The following is a 20,356-nucleotide window of genomic DNA, read 5'->3' as shown; positions in this document are numbered from 1 at the left end:
CATAGATCTTCCTTCTTTTTTCCCCACATAAACATAAATATCAGTATGGTTTTAATAGCCACCAAACTTCCCGGGAATGATACTTCTGCATAAATGAAAACAAGCCCTATCACTTTACTAAGAGCTGTCTGCCATTTTGGAAAATGATGTCATTAATGGCAGTACCATACTTGGGATCTGAATCACTAGTGCCACACAATTGCATCAGTCTTTACTTATAGCAGTTTCATTTGTGGAAATTTTATGTGTGCCTATTTAGCCCTTATTTGGAAATAGCAGATATAAAGCAAAGTGGTCAACAACTTTCTGTTGAGTATTGTCTCACTTTTCGAATTCTGGATGTATTCATTAAAAGTAAGGATAAATATCATTGTCTTCTTGAATCATCTGAGCACTTTCATATTGAAATGCATATTGTACTGTAAATCATATCTTTTATTTCTTCCTTACATGACATTTAGAGCAATAAATTGTTTTTTAGACACGTTTTGTAGGTAGATTATACTCTCTATGAATTTCAGTTCAGTGTAGTAAAGGCAATGTAAAGCCAACAAGAATATTTGTTTTAAGAAAAAGGAGTTGTGATAGAGCAAAAACTCCAGTTTTAAGGAAATGAGAATGACTTTTTTTTTTTGGAGCCAAAATTTATACACCAGATAAGTAATAGTCCCATCCAAGGCTTTTTGACCAAGGATTTTTTTTTTATTGCTATTTTTTTCTCCAAAGACTTTTGGTATTTTCTTGGAACTCTCTCCAGAGGCAGGCAGGATTTTATTCATCCCACCCCTCGAGAATTTTCTTTGGTTTTGCTTATTGGAAAAGATTTTGTTTTGTTTTTTTAGAGCCAACAGCTTTTGAGAACAAATTGTTGAGGCCAAGGTCAGTGATCAGGCTGGATGATGATATCCTTGGTCGTAGATTGTGAGGTTTGGGAGCAGGGATTGTGTTTTATCCATCTTTGCCCCTCCACAGTATTTAGTATGGGGCACACAGTAGATCCCCAGTATTAGGTTGGACTGGATATTGTCAAATACAGGATGTAAGCTTGGGGTAAGAGAATTGAATAAATGCTTGTGTATTGTACTGAATTTAAGTGATATGGCAGTGTGTAGTATAACAAAGTAAAACCTCTGGGTGTCAGTGAAAACATTTAAAAGATGGTATGGCAAGAGCACAGCCCGATAAGAATGAACACTGGCTGTGACCAGTGGATAAGCCCACATTTGGTGCATTCCAGTTGAAAATTAGCCCTCTCCTCCCTCTCCCTTCTCTTGGAAATCCCATTTCCCAGAGGTAACTATTAGGAGGAAATTTCTCCTCATCACACTGTTAACAATTTAGTGAGTCTATTTCCAGACTTTATTTTTATTATTTTTAAAGGATTTATTTATTTATTTATTTATTTATTTATTTATTTATGATAGACAGAGAGAGAGAGAGAGAGAGAGAGAGAGAGGCAGACACCGGAGGAGGGAGAAGCAGGCTCCATGCCAAGAGCCCGACGTGGGACTCGATCCCGGGACTACAGGATCGCGCCCTGGGCCAAAGGCCGGCGCCAAACTGCTGAGCCACCCAGGGATCCCCGCTTTCCAGACTTTAGACATATCCATAGAAGGTGTATGTGTATGTATATGTGTAGGTGTAGGTGTATGTGTAGGTGTATGTGAGGGGGTTATGTTCATGGAGAATGAGCGATATTTTCCCATATGCCTTTAATTTGAAGAATGGGGTTATACCAATATTATTCTAAAATGTGGTCTTCTCCATTTCCTGTATCACAGCCTATTTAGAACCATGTTGTGATCAAGCGTTTGAGTAGCTTGGTTCTGAAGAAAATTCAGAGCAAGAATTCAGGGTTTTGAATGTAGGAAGACAAGAGGGTGATTTTAATGGAAAATATGCTTTCATATATTTGAGTTCTTATGGATGCATTTTTCCTTCTCTTTTGAAATGTACTGGAACATTGGAGTTGGTTAGATTTGAGTTCAAATTCCAGTGCAAAGAAGAGTTTATGGTCTAGTGTGGGAGACCAACACCAAACCAGGAAACAAGTAAGGAAAAAGCATCTGTGTTGTTTGCAACTGAGGTGATTTTTCTGAAAGATAGAAATAGCCTGATAGTTTAGAGACTGGAAGGAGAAGGCCACTTTAGAATCATCAGGAAAGGCCTCTCTGTGCTGATAACCCCTGAATCAAGACCAGAGAACATGCAAAGGGCGTGAGGTAGGAATGGGCTTGGCATACTTGAGAAGCCCCATGAGGAATGATCAGTGACCAACCAGGAGAGTCCTAGAAGGTGAGATCGGACAGATAAGCAGGGGCCAGACCTCGAAGGGTCTTGTAGGCCTACAAGAACTCTAAGAGTTTGAATCTTATTCTAAAGGGAATGACTTGTTCTGATTCAGTTTTAGAGAAGGACAAAGGTCAGAGCATAGAGACCAGTTAAAAGCCATTGCAGCTGCCCAGGCGAAAGAGAGTGACAGCTCAGATGGAGGAAGTGCTGTGGAGATGGAGAAAAATAGATGGATTCAGGATCTCTTTCTGAGGTAGAACCTCCAGGATATGCTGACGGAGTCATGTAACGTGCGTGTGTATGTGTGCGTGCATGCGAGAAAGGGATCACTAAAGGACCGACGCCTAGGGTTTGGGCCTGAATAACCGTGTGGGTGATGGTGCTATTTATAGAAATAGGGAAGGCAGCAAAGAACAAGTTTGGGAGGCAGAAGGGTCAGGGAAATGAGAATTCCTTTTTGGTCAAATTCATTGCGAAATGCCCCTTTGTTGCTAGAGTGTGGTATTAAGTAGGCAGGTTCAGGGATGGGTCTGTCCGGAGATGTACATTTCAGAATTATCCATATTCAGATATATCTAAAGCCAAGGGAGTTGACATCGGAAGATAGCTGTCTGTATTTTCCAATTTGTAAACATCTTTATTGCAAAGTTTCTAAGCGATAAGAAAAAGAACGTAAAGAAAGGAAGTAGGAAGGGGAGAAAGAGAAAGAGTGAACAATTCCAATGGTATCTATAGGCTATTTCTTGCAACAAAGTGAGTGTATGGTCACCGATGCGCGCGTGCACACACACATAAACACACACACACATGCACACACACCCCAAAGATGCAAACTGTAAGCTGCATATACAAGTCACATGGAAGAGATACTCTCAGTTCCAACCCCAAACAGACCCTGCCTCTTCCTCAGTGGCTGCATAGTCCTAGATATGGAAACCGCATTTCCATAACCTACCAGTGCCTGAAAGGAGAAGACATTGGGGCTCCACCGTCCAAGGCAAATGGGCCCTGGATCCAACTCCAGAGACTCCTGGCTTCCTGGGCTGGTCAGAGAGCAGGACTGGGGGGCGCTTTCTGGACAAGATCCTGTATCTTGCAACAAAAGAAGATTCAGGCAGCCAAGGAAAATAACCTATGTTTCCCAAAGAAACTTCGACTGGAATGAACCTGCAACTTTGTACAGGAGGAGTCCTGGGAGAGATGACATTGCCTACAGCAGTCCTCTGGGACAATCTTGAGGCAGCCATGGTGCTGATGGAAGCTGCCCTGGAGCTGGTCAAGAAGCCCACCATGGGTGAGCCATCTGTAGGTCAGACTGCTCTACACGTAGCTATCATGAACCAGAATGTGAACTTGGTGTGAGCCCTGCTTGCCCACAGGGCCAACATCTCTGCAAGAGCTACAGGCACAGCTTTCCACTAAAGCCCCTGCAACATTATCTACTTTGGGGAGCACCCTTTTGTCCTTTGCTGCCTGTGAGCAGTGAGGAGATCATGAGGCTACTCATTGAGCATGGAACCACCACCTGGGCCCAAGACCCCCTGGGAAACACTATCTTGCACATCCTCATCCTCCAGCCCAACAAAACCTTTACCTGCCAGATGTACAAACTGCTGCTGTCCTACGATGGGTGCAGTGACCACCTGCAGGCCCGGGACCTCAAGCATGCCGCATCACCAGGGTCTCACCCCCTTCAAGCTGGCTGGAGTGGAGGGCAACACTGTGATGTTCCAGCACCTGATGCAGAAGCGGAAGCACATCCAGTGGAATTGGCTACTGACCTCCAGTCTCTATGACCTCACAGAGTTCAACTCCTGGGGTGAGGACGTGTCCTTTTTAGAGCTCATGGTCTCCCTCAGGAAGGAGGAGGCTCATCAGATCCTGGAACAGACCTCAGTGAAGCAGGTTGTGAGCTTCAGGTGGAAGAAACGTGAGCAGTGGTACTTCTGCGTTTCAGGTGCCTTGTACCCACTCTATACGATCTGCTGCATCTACTGTCCCCTCAGAGTCCTGAGATAACACCATTTTCCAACAGAAACCACTACAGGAGACCTGTGTGGCTCACCAGGATAAAATCTGGCTGGTGAGGGAGTTGGTGATCCTCATTGAAACTGTGGTCATCCTACTCCTAGAGATCCTGGGCATCTTCAGTGTTGGTGCCTCTTGCTATTTAGGACAGACTGTCCTCTGAGGGCCGTTCCATGTCATTATCATCACCTAGGCCTGCCTGGTGCTGGTGAACATGAGGATGTGGTTCTCCAACATGAATGGAGAGATAGTGCCTGTGTCCGTTGCCCTGGTGCTGGGCTGGTGCAGTGTTATGTACTTCGCTGGAGGATTCCAGATGCTCTCTATCTTTTCATTATCATGATCCAGAAAACAATTTATGGTTTTATTTTATTTTTTAAAGTAATATCTACGCCCAACATGGGACTTGAACTCATAACCCAGAGGTCAAGAGTTGCATGTTCTATTGGCTGAACCAGCCAGACACTCCCAGAAGATGATTTTTGGAGACCTGAAGCCTTTCTGCCAGCTGATAGCCTCATTATTTTGGTATTTGCCTCAGCATTCTATGTCATATTCCAGACAGAGTACCCAGCCAATCTGGGACAAGTCCATGACTACCCTGTGGCACTCTTCAACACCCTTCAGCTTTTCCTCACCATCATTGAAAGCCTGCCAACTATGAAGTGAACTTGCTCTTCACATTTGGCATCAGCTACTTTGCCTTTGCCATCATCGCCACATTGCTTATGCTCAATCTGTTTATCACCATAAAGGATGACACACAGAGGCAGATGGCCCATAAGTGGGACGAGCTCCAGAAGGCCCAGGTTGGGCCAAAATGGTGATACTGGAGAGGAAACTTCCTTGCTTCCTATGGTCTTGCTCTGGGATCCGTGGATGCTAGTATGGGCTGGAGGACCACGGGTTCTAATAAGACAAGAACAACCATGATCAAAATCCTCTGCAGGTGCTTCTCGATGTGGAAGCTTTCAAGGGCTCAAATAAGGAGTATGAACAAGAGCAGCTTTCTGAGAAACAGCCCTCTGTTTCTGTTATTGAAAGTGGGACCCTAGCCAGAGCCTCCCTGGCCCTCCCAACCCCTCCCTGTCCTGAACCACACCTCACAGCAATAACAATTACCAGGGCTGGGAGAGCCTTTGTCACAACATTCTGGGACACGTGAATCTCAGACTGGATCTTGGCGAGGGGGTTGGAGAAGAAAATATGCATCATTTATGATGGGGACCCCTGTAAAATAAAACAGGTAGGCCTAGGTGTAGAGCAGTACTAACTTTCATGCCTGTTAATCATGGGAGGGGGTAAACAGGATAATTCCTTTTTTTTTTTTAAGATTTTATTTATTTATTTTAGAGAGAGGGAGTGAGAGAGCATGAGCGTGGGAAGTGGCAGAGGCAGAAGGAGAGAAAGAAGCAAACTCGCTGCTGAGCCAGGAGCCCAATATAGGGTTCAATCCCAGGACCCTGGGATCATGACCTGAATCAAAGTCAGATGCTTAACTAACTGAGCCACTCAGGCACCCACCCTTTAAGTAATTCTTAAAGGCCATGTCTTACTGTTCACATCAGCATTTCTGGAGATGGGCAATGGGTATCTGTTGTACCACTTATCTTTTAAGTTCCTAAAAGTCCCACATCTTGAGAAAAGAAGGTATCTTCGCAAGCAAGGTTGGACTTGGCCATCAAAGATAGAGGTACGGATGCTAGACTAATGTCTAGACCATCTTTCTTTCTGCCTCCGGCAGGCACTACATGGTTCAACAGTGCTTAATGTGGGACGAGCCAGGCATGGCACTGAGGTTCTGGCCCTTCCCTTTTTTCTATACCTCTGTAGAACTCTCCCTACCTAGTAGCCAAACTCCACCTACAAAACTGCAAGAGGAAAGGTTCTTTATCCTCGTTTGTTTGTTTTTAAGATTTTACTTATTTATTTGAGAGAGAGACAAATCAAGAGAGAGCACAAGCCAAGGGGTGGGGGTTGGGGGGAGGGAGAAGCAGACTCCTGGATGCAGAGCAGAGAACCTGATGCCGGGCTCGATCCCAGGACCCTGGGATCATGACCTGAGCAGAAAGCAGACGCTTAACCTACTAAGCCACCCGGGCACCCCTTCCTTGTTCTATTTTTTTAAAAAATTTCATTGTGGGTAGATAAACATAATGTAAAATTTACCATTTTGACCATTTCTAGGTGTACAACTCAGTGGCATTAACTATATTCACAGGCTATTATTTGTCTACAAGAATTTTTCATCTTCACAAACTGAAACTCTTGTACCCATTAAACATTAACTCCTCACTATCTCTTCCCCATAGCCTGATAACTGATATTCTACTTTCTATGAATTTGACCACTCTAGGTACCTCATATAAAAGGAATCACATAATATTAATCCTACTCTACCTCGTTTATTTCACTTAGCATGTTTTCAAGATTTATCCATATTGTAGCAGGTATCAGAATTTTATTCCTTTTAAAGTCCAAATAGTGGCGTTTGTTTTGTTTTGTTTTGTTTTAGACAGAGAGAGAGCACGCATGCACACACCACGACCCTGAGATCATGACCAGAGCTGAAATCAAGAGTCAGATGCTCAACTCTCTGAGCCACCCAGGTGCCCTCAAATAATACTTCATTGTATGGATATATCACATTTTATTTATCCATTCATCCATTGATGACATTTGAGTTCTTTTTACCTTTTGGCTATTGTAAGTAATAGTGCCATGAACACTGGTATACAATTATCTCTCCAAGCACCTGCTTTCAATTTCTTTGTGTATATTCCTACATGTGGAATTGCTAGATCTTTTGGCAATTCTTGTTTAATTTTTTTTTGAGGAACTGCCACACTGTTTTCCACAATGGCTGTGCTATTTTACATTTCCTCCAACAAGGCACAAGATTTCCAATTTCTTCACTTACTTACCAACACATGTTATTTTTCTGCTGGTTATTTTTCTTCTTTTTCTCTTTCTCTCTTTCTTTATACAGCCATCCTAATAAGTATGAAGTGGTACCTCATTGTGGTTTTGATTTGTATTTCTCCAAAGACTAATGACGTTGACCATCTTTTCACATGCTTATTGGCCATTTGTACATCTGTTTTGGGGAAAATATCTATACAAGTCCTTTGTCAAAACAAACAAGTTTTTGGCTTTTGCCAGCACTTGTGCCAGCCTTGCGATGGTATGAGCTATAAGACATGGGACATGCACACCACCTGCTGGCCATTTCTCGGCATTTCCCAACACACCCTTCAGGGCAGAAAAAAAGTTTTTAGTTCCAGGGATCACCAAAGAACATTTCAGCCCCTGGGGAGCTCATGGTCTCCCTACTGGGAAGATCATAGATGTTGTGGATGTGATGCAATAGTGGGAAGAACCTGGACTCAGAATAGAGAGAGCCGGATTTGAATCTTGTCTTTGTTTAAGCAAATGGCAGGGTTTTTTTTGCCTCTAGATCCTATGGCAGTGTATCCAGAAAAAGTTTCTGTGATGGTGAAAATGTTCTGTATCTGTGCTGTGCAATGCAGTAGCCACCAGCCACCTATGGCTGTTGAGCACCTGAACTGTGGCTTTTGTGACTTTTAAAACTAATTACTTTAGGGGGCCTCTGGGTGACTCAGTGGGCTAGGATTCTGGCTCTTGATTTTGGCTCAGTTCATGATCTCATGGTTTTGAGACAGAGCCCTACATCAGGCTCCATGCTGAGTGGGGGAGTCTGCTTGAGAATCTGTCCCTCCCTCTCTCTCTATACCCCCTTTCCCGCTCATTCTCTCCTTCTCTTGAATAAATGAATAAATCTTTGAAAAAGAAACTTTAATTACTCTAAATGTAGGTTTCAATGATCATCCATGGCTAGTGACCACCATATTGGACAATGCATTTCTAAAGACTCAGTTTCCTCATCTGTACAATGGGGATAACAACACTTCCCTGTGGGGTTTTTTGCTAGCAAAGTGAGATAACCTGGGTCAATAGCTAGCACACAGTGCATGGCTTATAACAGGTGGTTAGAATATGTGTTTGGCTAAACACCCAATGGAATTAGTAGAACATTCTATCAGCTCCTTTCTACTCGTTGCTAGATTTTTCATTAATCTCCTGCTGTGACTTCAAAAGGAAAAACAGAGAATATTCATTAGCACCACAGGTCTGTCTCTCTTAAAAAAACATTCTGTTTGAAGTGAATCAGTAAATGTGTGTTTTGTAATCCCCCCCCTTTCTCTGAGGCGGGAGACTGTATCAGCTTATGGTAAGAAAGCCATCCCAGTCAATGAATAATCAAAGGCAAAGCCAAGCAGATGATAAATCTTGGCCTCCATCCTGTGAAGCCACCCACTAAGCAACATTGAATAAATCTGTTCAGGCTTAGCATATTTTTCAGGGTAATTGGTTGCAGTTTTCTCAGACTCTTTGATTTTTAACCTTATCTTGGGCCTATTCCAAGCTAATGAAACAGAATGAAGTAAGTTCTGATTCTGGTTTAAGTTTCAGGGAAGGGACCAAAGCGTCAGCCTTGACAAGGCTGGGAGCAAAAAAAGCTGTTTGTTCCTGCTTCTCTCCCCTGAATGCGGGCAACATCTGGGCTTCTGTTCTTTTTTCCCAGATGATTCCCTTCTCCTTGGAGAGGCCTACAGGTGACTTAGAGAGAACATCACAAAATACCATGTAATTAAGCTGATTATAGCTCTGTTGATGCAGGATGTTAGCAATTTAAATCATGGGGTTGGGAGGCTGTGAGGACAAACAGCAGGTATTCTCTAGAAATGGTAGACCGTAGGCATAGGGTCAGGAGATCTAGGTTCAAGCTCCAGCTTCTCCACTTGCCTGCTGTGTGACCTTGATCAAGCACTTAAGACCTCTGAGTCCCTGTCTTCCTGTCAGGAAAATGAGTAGAGTAACTACCCACTTCGGTAGATGGTTGTGAGGAGAAAGAAGATAACGCCTATGAAGTACCAGCATAATACCTGGTGTGTCATAAGGACTGATGACATGCTGGTCCGTGTTCTGTTACCCCTCCTTCAGTGTGATATGTTGTGCTTCTAAGAGAAAAAGCCTATAACATGGCCTTTTATCCCCTTGCTGTCATGGGTCGCATCGTGTCATTCACCCCTCCTCCCAAATGTATATATTGAAGTCCTACTCTCCAGTACCTCAGCACAAAACTACACCTGGAGATGGGGGTCTTTCAAGAGATAATTAAGGTAAAATGAGATTGTGAGGGTGGCCCCTAATCCAGTATGACTAGTGTCCTTCTATGGTGAGGAAATCTGGATACTCACATGGGTAGAGGAAGGACCATGTGAAGACGGAGAAGACAGAGATTTGCAAACCAAGGAAACAAGCCTCAGAAGGCACAAACCCTCCTGGCACTTTGATTTCAGACTTCTAGCCCGCAGAACTGTGAGAAAATACACTTCTGTTGTTTAAGCCACTCAGTCTGTGACACTTTGTTATGGCAGCCTCAGCAAACCCATACACCCGCTCTGCCTGGGCCTCAGTAACCAATTTTTTAAAGATTTTATTTATTTGAGGCGTGAGGGGAAGGGGAGGAGGGGAAGGGAAGGAATCTTGATCCTGCGACCCTGTGAACGACCTGAGCCAAAATCAAGAGTTGGACACTAACCCACCGAGCCACCCAGGCATCTCCTCAGTTACTGATTTTTTTTCAGCAAATATTTTTATGCGGACTGTGTTCCAGGCTCTGAGGACACAAAGATAAACAACACAAAGTCCCTACATTCATGGAGCGTATACTGAAGTGTAGCACACCAATGAGACAATTCCTATCAGCACTGCAAGGGTGCCAAAGTAGCACGCAACTTGGAGAGCTGAGAATAAAACAGAGTGGGTTGCTGAGAGAGAAAGGACATTGGATAAAGTGGGGAGACAAATAGAGTGGACCCAGGTCAGCAACTACAAGTTTTTGTGTGTGACTGATTTCAGAGAAATCAAAGCCAAATTTCTCTGGCTTTCCAGAGAAAGCCAGCCCTAGAACTCGGTCCTCCTGACGTCCTGGCCACTGCTGTCCTCATAAACACCACCACGATTCTCACTGAGTGGATCCATGGTGTGGTGACGCACCACTCAGGCCTTCCTTCAGGGAAGAAGAGTTCTTCCTTCAGGCTGAAGACACCCTTCTGTCATCAGCCCATGTCAGGGATTATGTTAACTGAGGAAAACAGCCTTGTCCTGTCATGCTTCCTTCCTAGGTCATGCTTCCTTCTGGAGTGGCTGCAATTCGGGACAATTGAGAAGGGCCAGTGCATCTTCAGAGCTGCCCATGGGATTGGCTGAGACCTCTGTTGAAACTGCCTTGCAGGTCAGTTCTCGCTCGGTCTACTCCTGCTTCCGTCGTTCCCTTTCCCATGTGTGGGCTCCGAGAGCACTGCCTGCTGGTAATCTCCAGCTCAGAATCTGCCCCTCGAGAGAGCCCCACCTGGGACGGTGAGCCTGCTGAAGGTCAGGCATGGATGAACTGGCAAATGTAGAAGATCTTCAGGGCTTCCTAACTGGAGGGTGGGTGTGCGTCAGGTAACTGTGAAGCAATGAGATGTGGAATATGATTTTCCGAGGGCACTGTGACTCCACTTGGAATGCTCACCAGACTTGCATAATCCCTTCTGAGCAGTCCCTTGGCCAAGCGCTACCACCCTGCATCTGTAGCTCCAAGTAACTAAACCAGTCTCAGGTGCCTGACTCAAAGGCAGTGCTCTATAGGTGGGCCAGCAGCGGAGAAGATGGTCTTTTGCAAGTGCTCTAACAGATGGCATCTGTCTACCTCTCCAGACTCTTCCTGCAATGTGTTCTTCTCCACCTTCCCTTTCCAGCCATTCTGGCTTCCTGCAGCTTCTCCTTCCCTAAGACATTTCACATGCTATTTCCTTTACCTGAAAGCAAGCTACATTCTTACACCATCACCCCCCACCCCCATGCCTCTACTCCACTTTTCCAGCAAATGACTACTTGTCCTTTTTATGTCCTAAAAGTTACTTCATTCAGGAACCAATCCCTTACCTCTCTCTGACTTGCTACTCTTGGTAGCTTCCTTCATGATGCACACCAGGTTTACAATGTGGCTATATCACATCTATATTGTTTGATTAATGTCTGTGCACCGCAGGAGGCTGTTAGTAACATGTGAGAAGGCTCCAGCTCTGTTTTGCTCACCTCTGTACTCCCAGCTCCTAGCATGCTGCCTGGAACACAGGAAGCAGCCAGTAGTATTTGTTGAATAACTAACAGGGATTTTCTTACTGAACAGTGGCTGAATGAACTAAATCAGTTCCTGTGTCTTTTTAGAAGTTTACATTAGAAAAATGCACAGAGTCAGAGCTGGTGAGGATTAGGATGGAACAGCAGTTCTCAAAGTACAGTCCAGGAACTCTTGGAGGTCTCTGAAACCCTTCAGAAGGTTCACAAAATCAAAACTATTTTCCTCTTAATTCTAAGGTATTATTCTGCCTTTTATCACTCCCATTCTATGATGAGTATACATTAGAGAATGCATATGAAAAGATCATTTTTACAGTTTCAGATTCCACATTGTTAACTTATCTCTAAGAAAACACCCCTTGTTGAAGTACCTGAGTGGCTCAGTCGATTAAGCATTTGACTCTTGGTTTTGGCTTAGGTCCTGATCTCATGGGCAGTGAGATTAAGCCCCATGTCAGGCTCTGCCCTCAGTGGGAGCCAGCTTGGATATTCTCTCTCTCAGTCCCTTACCTCTCTCTCACAAATAAATAAATAAACTCCTTAAAAAAAAAAAAAAAAAAGAAAGTACCTCTTGTCAATTTTGGAGGTGATATCAAAAAAGAATATCCACAACTCCCTGAAAAGTTTATTAAAATACCTCTCTCTTTTCCAATGATACATATCTCTGTGAGGTGGGTTTTCTTCATACACTTGAACCAAAAACAATATATGGCAATATATTAATGTAGAAGCTTGTATGAGAATTCAACTCTCTCCTAGTAAGCCTGACATTGTTAAAGAATTGAAAAAATGTAAAACAGTGCCAGATTTCTCTCTAATGATACTATTTTGGAAAATATAGTTATTTTTCATCAAAATATGTTATTTCTATTAACATAGAAAGCCCATAAATGGGCTTGTTATTTGTTTTATTAGGTAGGAATTTTTTAAATTCTCTAATTTTGATTTCTAGTATGGTAAGTATCAATATGAATAATTTATATGAGTGAATGTTCTTTGGAGTCATTAATAAACTTCAAAAGTGCAAACAGGTCTTGAGACCTAAATATTTGAGACTTACTGGGACCAAGTATTTCTCAGAATTCTTTTGGATGCAGAGAGATACTCAACTTGAATGGCCATAAGTCAAAATTTGTCTCTCTTTATCTCTTGTTCTTTCTCCCCTTTGTGTTGGCTTCATGCTCAGCGGGCTTTCCTCAGGAGAGGGTGACAATGACAATCAGCAGCTCCAGGTTTATGTTCCATTAACTTAGCAAACTTAGCATCTTTTTTGCCAATAGTTCCAGCAAAAGCTGTGGTGTAGACTCTCATTGGGCTGGCTGCTGTCATGTTTCCACATCAAAGCCAATAACCATGATTCTGGTTGATCAGCTAATGGTCTTCAGTTCATCTCTGGGATGGTGAGCTGTGTGTGGTCAGTCTTGAATGAACCATGTGGACTGAGAAGACTAGCTCATCAGAGGAAACTCAGAAAGCTTTTACCGTAAGAAAAGAAAAGGGAGGAACGACAGATCAGCAAACAATATTTGTCATTTGGAGAAGATATGAGTAGAAGGCTGAGGAAATCAGAAGAGTAAGTTCTATCTGAGGAGAATTAACAACAAGCCGACTTTAAGATCCTGAATAAATATATATCCTCTCTTTTCTCTTCTCTCAAATCTTTTTTCTCCATAGTTGTTGGAAGCAACATTCTAGAAAAGAAGACAATAGATGGAGGTGAGAGGATCAGAGAAAGCTGGATTCTGTCAGAATAGGGTGGGTAGAGGGAGGTGTTCCTGGCTTCCTGGTCCTGTCCCAGCTGGGTGACCTTGGTGGTGATGGAATAGCTGTGCTCTGTGCTGATTGAATATACACAACTCCAGTATTTGGAGGGCTTTCTAGCCACACTCCAACACAAACTGATTCACCTCTCATGCCCCCACCTTCAAACCTAGCTATCTTGAGTGTTATTGCCTCTAGACTACAGTCCATATAAGGGACACTAAGGAAGAATAAGGTGACAATGAAAGAGGCCAATACTGGAGTTTAGAGGGAAGACCTGGGGCTGAGAGTCCTTTAGAATCCCTCAAATAAAAGCATGGATAAAGTTGCCTATTACTGCTCCAAAGATGAAAACTGCCTAAGGAGAACTAACCCTCCACAAAGACCACACTTTCCTTCTGTCCTGGCATGGACAGGCCTTCACTATGGACCTCTACATGTGGAAGCAGATTAGACTTATTCTGTGTGGATTTAAGACTGGGGAGAGGACCAGAGGCAGAGAGATTTTGTCTCAGTGTAAAGGGAAATGTTCAATAGAGTGGTCCAGAGCTGGAATGGGCTGCTCAGATGTGTGCCCTAGGGGGAATGGTCACTTATGTGCTAATTCATACCCTTATTTTCTTCAAGGTCATCAGTCTTACAGGTGCTGAAAACCAGAATATAAGATAAGCACAAGATAAAGTATTATTTACTCTGAAGAGCTCCTCTTTCTTTCCCTCTTTTACTCCTCCTTCCTTCTCCCTCTCCCTCCCTCCCTTCCTTTTTTCCTTTCTTGATGGTCAATACTTTATTTTGGTATAAAGACAGGAATCTGGAAAACACATTATTCTGAAATTTTCTGGGTTTTCCCTCATGTTATGGAGCCCCTTCCCCCACCCCCCAGCCCTACCAGAATTAATCTGTTCAAACTCAAATGTTTATAAATTACAATAGCAATACAAAAACAGGAATAAAAGAAAAGCAGATGGAGAAGTTAGCCCAGGCCAGCAGTGTCACTTGCTGTGGATTCCTGAGCTTCTGTTTTTGTTTTTCCCTTTCTTTCCTCCTTTTTCTTCAGGGAGTAGGTCTGAAGCAGGTGGTGGGTCCAGGTTCCTGAAGTCTGCTTCAATAGCTTGGTCCCAGGGATCTTGGAATTGGATAGAGACATGGTCTGAATTATCACTCTCCTCATCATCACTCCCGGGGGGTGACAGAAGCCAGGCTGTTCTCATATTTCTTTGTAGTAGTTTTGGGCCAAACATCTGCTTTTGCATTTCCAACCCTTGGCATCTAGGCAAAGGAAGAGAAGGGAGAGTCTTCTTTCAGATTCCTGATCCCAACCAAGGACTGCCCTGAGGCCACAGGTGACAGTGGGGTCAGCAGAAAGGCTTCGCTCTAGACTTCTGCTAAAAGGACAAAGAATGAGGGCCCCAGGATTCAGAGCAGAGCTGAAGAAGCAGGTATAGGAACTGAAGACAGAAAGCTTGAGTCTTTCAGAGTGTGGACTTTGAACTACTCTCCCTGTCCTTTGTTCTCCTCCATGTTGCTCCTGGGTACTCAGCAGTATTCCTCCCAAACCTTCTCCTGGTATTGTTGCTTCCTCTTCTCAAGGTCACCTGAGAACATCTCTGGTGTTTTCTTAGAATTCTTAAGAGAGAGCCCCATTTCCTGAGGCCCAGTTGGAGAACAGCCCTGTGCTTAGAGACCCTCTGTCTTTACATCCCATACAACGTCACCTGTACATCTTGGAAACAGCAACTCCCATCTCCTCTACACTAAAGGGCCCTGGGCCTTGCTAAGATGTATTAGTGCCCAGAAACTTCGATGTTTGTTGTCTCTGGGTTCCTGGTGCCTAAGTCTGCTTGGACTTATATTTCCAATTCCACTACCCCTAACCAATTTTATAAGGTCCTAGCATCTAATTAGGGAAGGCATCTGTAACCCTAAGTTTCTCTGGCCCTCTGGAAATTTACTGATTACAATAAAAACTTACAAACTGATCTCTTTAATATTACCACTGGCATAGGTAGGATGATCACTTGTAGGATGATGCCAATAAGAACAGAAGCCTTCATTTCTTGAATAATTATGTCTTACAAGAATGAGCTCCTTTACTTCTCTCAACAACATTATGACTTAAGTACTAATATTATGCCCATTTTACAGATTAGGAAACCAAGGCCCTGGGAAATTAATTGAACATACCAAGAGCACATAGTATAGCATTAAAAATGGAATCCAAGCCCTAGTTGGCCTGATACCGATGTCCATCATCTTGACATTATATATACTCCTTCTGGATATTCCTACTTCACTCCCTATGAGTTGTAAAGAGAATTAAAACATTAGACAGGGAGATGGAAGTTGGCCTCTATATTACTAAGGAAAATGCTAGCTACTATAATGACCAAATCCTCAATTTCAGTGGTTTAATACAGTAGAAATGTCTTTGTTATTCATATAACAATCTGATAAAAAGTGTTCCTGGTGACTTTCCTCCATGTGGTGATTCAGGGACCCAGGCTCATCTCATGGCTCTGCCATTTCTTAGAGACCTGGAGACCTCTATATCCAGAAGGAAGAGGAAAGAAAAGAAATGGCAGACCCTCTTCTTAACTGCCTTATACAGAAGTGACACATCACTTCTGCTCATATTCCATTGGCCAGTACTAGTCACATGACGTTCCACAAATGAAAGGCCTTTGGGTAATGTACTGCTTCCCTGGGTAGCCACTTCTTAGTGGCAACTCTGTACCATGGAAGATGGAACATAAAATATTTGGTCAGAAGTTTGTTATTTCTGGCCCCAGCCTCAATGACCATAAGTTCCTTCTATCCCACAGATTCTATGGTTTCATAATTTAATGTGTCTGTGATACATGGAAATTTGATGAAGACTTGAAGGTCTTATCAATATGACAGTATTCATATAAGAAATGATCAAGACAGAAAATGTCTGTGGTAAATACCCTGTGGCATGATGTTTTCAACATCTGAAAATGAGTATCTGGATCCTTTACCTTGTTCCAGTCAACATGGTGCATTATAGCATTTCAACGAGAGGGCAAAATGGACTCCAGAGGCAGCAGCCTCCCTTAGGCTCCATGAGTCATTGGAGAGAGGTACTCAGCGACATGATTTTTACATAATGTTTAGAAATAAGCATCTGAGAAGTGTGGAAACATGCCGTCCTGATTTACTCAGCTCTGTCGTTAAGTGCTGGCATTATCACCATCTGCCAAATGTAGAAGTTGTTTAAAAATGAGTCACCTGGCACCAAAAACCATTTCTTACACAGAACATCCCCCTTCCCCCAACCCATCTCTTGGTATCAGCGAAGTCTTTTCTGCTTCTAAGTTCTAAGAAGTCTGAGAAAACAAGTTCCCCCAAGTGGCATTTGGTTATTAATCCTCCAATGCGAAGATACCGGTTTCCTTGAGCTTTGTTGTATACTTGGTTTTCAAAGGATGCTGAATTACATCACATGGACAGATGTAATATTATTTCTAAGTTATATGAGCACTAGCTGAATTAGACTCTTTTGAGTCTCATTCCCATCTCATATTTAGTACTTCTTTAATAGCTGGAAATTTAACCAATGAGAAATGCTATGGTTGAAACATAGTACAGTTTGCCTCATTGATCCAAAAACATGCCAAATCTCTCCTTGATAAAGGATCCAGAGTGCTTTTGTCCATTTTTGAGTAATCATTTCTTTCCTAGGTGAGTCACACGGAATCTTTGATATCCTGTAACTTCAACAATGAAATATAAAGTTTACTACTATTAATATATCTTATGTTAGATGATAGGGCAATGGAAGAGGGGAAAATTGGCTTGTATATAGACAAATATATTCATAACAAAATAAGGTAGAATGCTCATAACTATCACAGTCCTGGTTTTTGCAAGTAGTCAGAGCTGATACTTATAATTGCCTTCTTCTACCCATTCCATATTTCCTTTGCCTTTAGCAAGCATGTTGGCTGTGGCCCCATGGAAGACCCCAAACCTTCATGCCTCACCCACTTACTGTGTAACCCCCAAATATGTCAGTCTTATGCAGAGCCTAGAATATCAGAAGACTGAGCAACAGGATGAGGCAGCCAATGGGATGATACTTGAAGTGTCTACTGCAGAGAGATGTTTGGAGCTGCTCTGCAAAAGCCCCCATAGGTGATTTACAGCAGAGAATCTTAGGATCCAGCGGCAAAGCTGTGTCATCCTCTGAAGATAACTAATCTCCTCTTAAGAGACTGGGTTTGCTACTGTTCTTCGGTGGGGACTGAACATTTCACTGTGATCCACAAGATTACCTTGTGACCTGAGCTGACCATAGGAACCAGGTGTTGTGCTGGCTTGCTCTTTATCAGCTGTGAAATATCAGAACATGTGTAACCTCTAAGAGCTCAGCCAATTTTATCACAAAGATTTCTGTAAAAATTATCCAGAGACCTGAGTTATGATCCTGACAGGTGTTGCCAGCCAGCTGGTGACCTGAGCACCCACCTTCCTTATCTGTAGAGTATGGCTCTACACTCACTGAGAAGAACCAAGCAAACCTGGTATAGGGCAGGATTCAATCAGCTAAAACTGTACAGCAGTAGATTTGCTCAATAGGGGTTTCTCCAAAAGAATTGCTAAGCCTAGTTATGCCAGTTTCTCTCTTGCACGATTTCTTATTATCCTTAATATTCCAGCATGCATGTGGTGGGCAAGTGAGTAGAACATTGGTGAGGAGAGCACATGGATTGTTTCCCAAAGTTATATGTATGTTTTTACAAATAATATAAATATAAAAACTTAAAAAAGAACTTTTTTATTCCAGGTACCTAATAATATCACCCGAAACAGGCGTCCATGGAATATAGGGTAGAAAATTCTCTTATTGAGGGCACCTGGGTGGCTCAGTTGGTTAGATGTTTGACTCTTGATTTCAATCAGGTCATGATCTCAGGGTTGTGAGATCCAGCCTAGTGTTGGGCTCTGTGCTCGCGTTCGGTGTAAAGTCTGCTTGTTTCTCTCCCTCTGGTTCCTGCCTGCCACCCTACTCTTGCATGCTCTCTCTCTTGCTCTCTCGTTTAAATAAATAAATAAATAAATAAATAAATAAATAAATAAATAAATAAATAAAATCTTAAAAAAAAAAAGAAAATTCTGTTATTGAGTACCCTATTAAAATGAGAAGTGGTTGTTAAAATTAGTAAGTCCAATGTCTGGCTTTACGGTTTTTCCATAGAAAATGGAGGCTTTTAAAAAAATGTCATTATACATTTGTCCAAACCTATAGAACATCCAATACCAGGAGTGAATGTTGATATAAACTACAGCCTTGGGTGATAATAATGTGTCAAGGCAGGTTCATTAATTGTAACTGTAACCAAGGCACCACTCTGGTGGTAGGATGTTGATCATGGGAGAGGCTGTGGGTATGTAAGAGCAAGAGGTGTATGGGAACCCTCTCTATTTTCCACTCCATTTTGCTGTGAGGCTAAAGCTGCTTCAAAAAGTAAAATCTATTAGTTAAAAAAATTCCAACTGAGTGTGCTCTTTCCATGACTGCTGTATACCTGTTGAGTATACAATGAGTAACAATGGCATCATGAGAATAACAGAGATAAAGGAGAACACAGGGCTAGATAGTAAAACCAAGACAGCCAATTACTGGCTCAGACAGTATTAGATTTGGGTGTGAGACACAGAGACCCAAAATAATGGTGGCTTAAATGAGAGCAGTGCATTTCTTTCCCACGTCAAATCTTTTCCGCTCTCATCTTTAGAATAGAGATGATTATAGTACTTCATCCTTTGGTATTATGAAGATGTAATGAGCTAATGTATGAAAACCTCCTGACCAAAGGGGAAATCGTGCTTTGGGCTGAGTAACACCAAGGCTGATTGTGCTAAAAGAGCTAGAATATTTCCTCCCACAATCTGCTGTCGTTTCCCATTAAAGGAAAAAAATATAGAAGCTGTATGAGACAATACCAAAAGAAAAAAAAATTTAAGTCCCTTTAAAAAAAAATTCTTGACACAGTAGTTAGCATATAACAAATATATCTATCACTATTATCGCTATCATCCTCTTTCCTTACCTCCCCACACTGCCTTGCCCCTCTCATTCTTCTGATTCTGTTTATATGGGATATGAAGTCCTCTAGCAATGTATTAATTCAGCTTGTGATTTTTTATTATTATTATTCATAAGTCTCTTGGTAGCCGGTTTTGGAACATAGAAACACCGGGCAACCAGAGACAGATTAGTGATAAAAAGAACAGCAATTTAGAAGTATCCCATGTTGGCGAACACATGGTTAGATGCTTTGTGGGACCTAACATTCCCCATTATTTAAAGTGTCTAGGGGCACCTCAGTGGCACAGTTAATTAAGCGCCCGACTCTTGGTTTCAGCTTAGGTCATGATCTCAGGGTGATGGGATCCAGCCCTGTGAAAGGCTCCACACTGAGCATGAAGTCAGCCTGAGACCTTCTATCCCTCTCTGTCTACTCTCCCCACCACCTTCAAATAAATAAATAAATCTGTTTTAAGTGTCCCTTGTTTATTTTAATTATTGTTTTTTTAAATATTTTATTTATTTGAGAGAGAGAGAGAGAGAGAGAGCTAGCACACAAGTGGGGAGGAAGGGCAGAGGGAGAAGAAGAAGCAGATCCCCACTGAAGAGGGAGCCTGACAGGAGGCTTGATGCCTAGACCCTGGGATCATGAGCCGAAGACAGAGCTTAACCAACTGGGCCACCCAGGCACCCCAATTTTATTTTATTTTTTAATTGAAATATAGTTGACATGTAATATTATATTAATTTCAGGTGTACAACATGGTGACTCGACAATTATATGCGTTACAATATGCTAACCATGTTTTAAGTGATGAGAACATTTAGCTCATGTCAAGCTAAAACATGCCTCCATCTTCCGCTGTGGTGATAACACATTCAGTAGTTGGCTGGAGTTTAAGGGGTTAGGGGGTGAGGGACAGTGTGGAGGGATAATGTTGCCAGGCCCTTCAAGATAGGATTCTGATGGAACAAACTTGATCACACTGGATGTTAGCATGCCACGTT

General features: G+C 42.6%; 1 protein-coding gene across 1 annotated transcript in view; it reads left to right on the top strand.

Moving 5' to 3' along the window:
- Positions 1-3,892: 3,892 nt before the first annotated feature.
- The window catches only part of LOC112662968 (transient receptor potential cation channel subfamily V member 5-like), a 32,298-nt gene continuing 15,834 nt past the window's right edge, over positions 3,893-20,356 (top strand). Inside the window, exons 1-2 of the mRNA XM_049098402.1 lie at positions 3,893-4,249; positions 10,533-10,642. Coding sequence (XP_048954359.1) covers positions 3,919-4,249; positions 10,533-10,642 — 441 coding nt within the window. The 5' untranslated portion in view covers positions 3,893-3,918. The remainder of the gene's footprint in view (positions 4,250-10,532; positions 10,643-20,356) is intronic.

The sequence above is a fragment of the Canis lupus genome, chromosome 20 (genome assembly GCF_003254725.2).
Source record: "Canis lupus dingo isolate Sandy chromosome 20, ASM325472v2, whole genome shotgun sequence".
Lineage (NCBI taxonomy): Eukaryota > Metazoa > Chordata > Mammalia > Carnivora > Canidae > Canis > Canis lupus.
The sequence above is the reverse complement of the archived record's forward strand: the minus strand, read 5'-3'. Positions and strand labels throughout refer to the sequence as shown.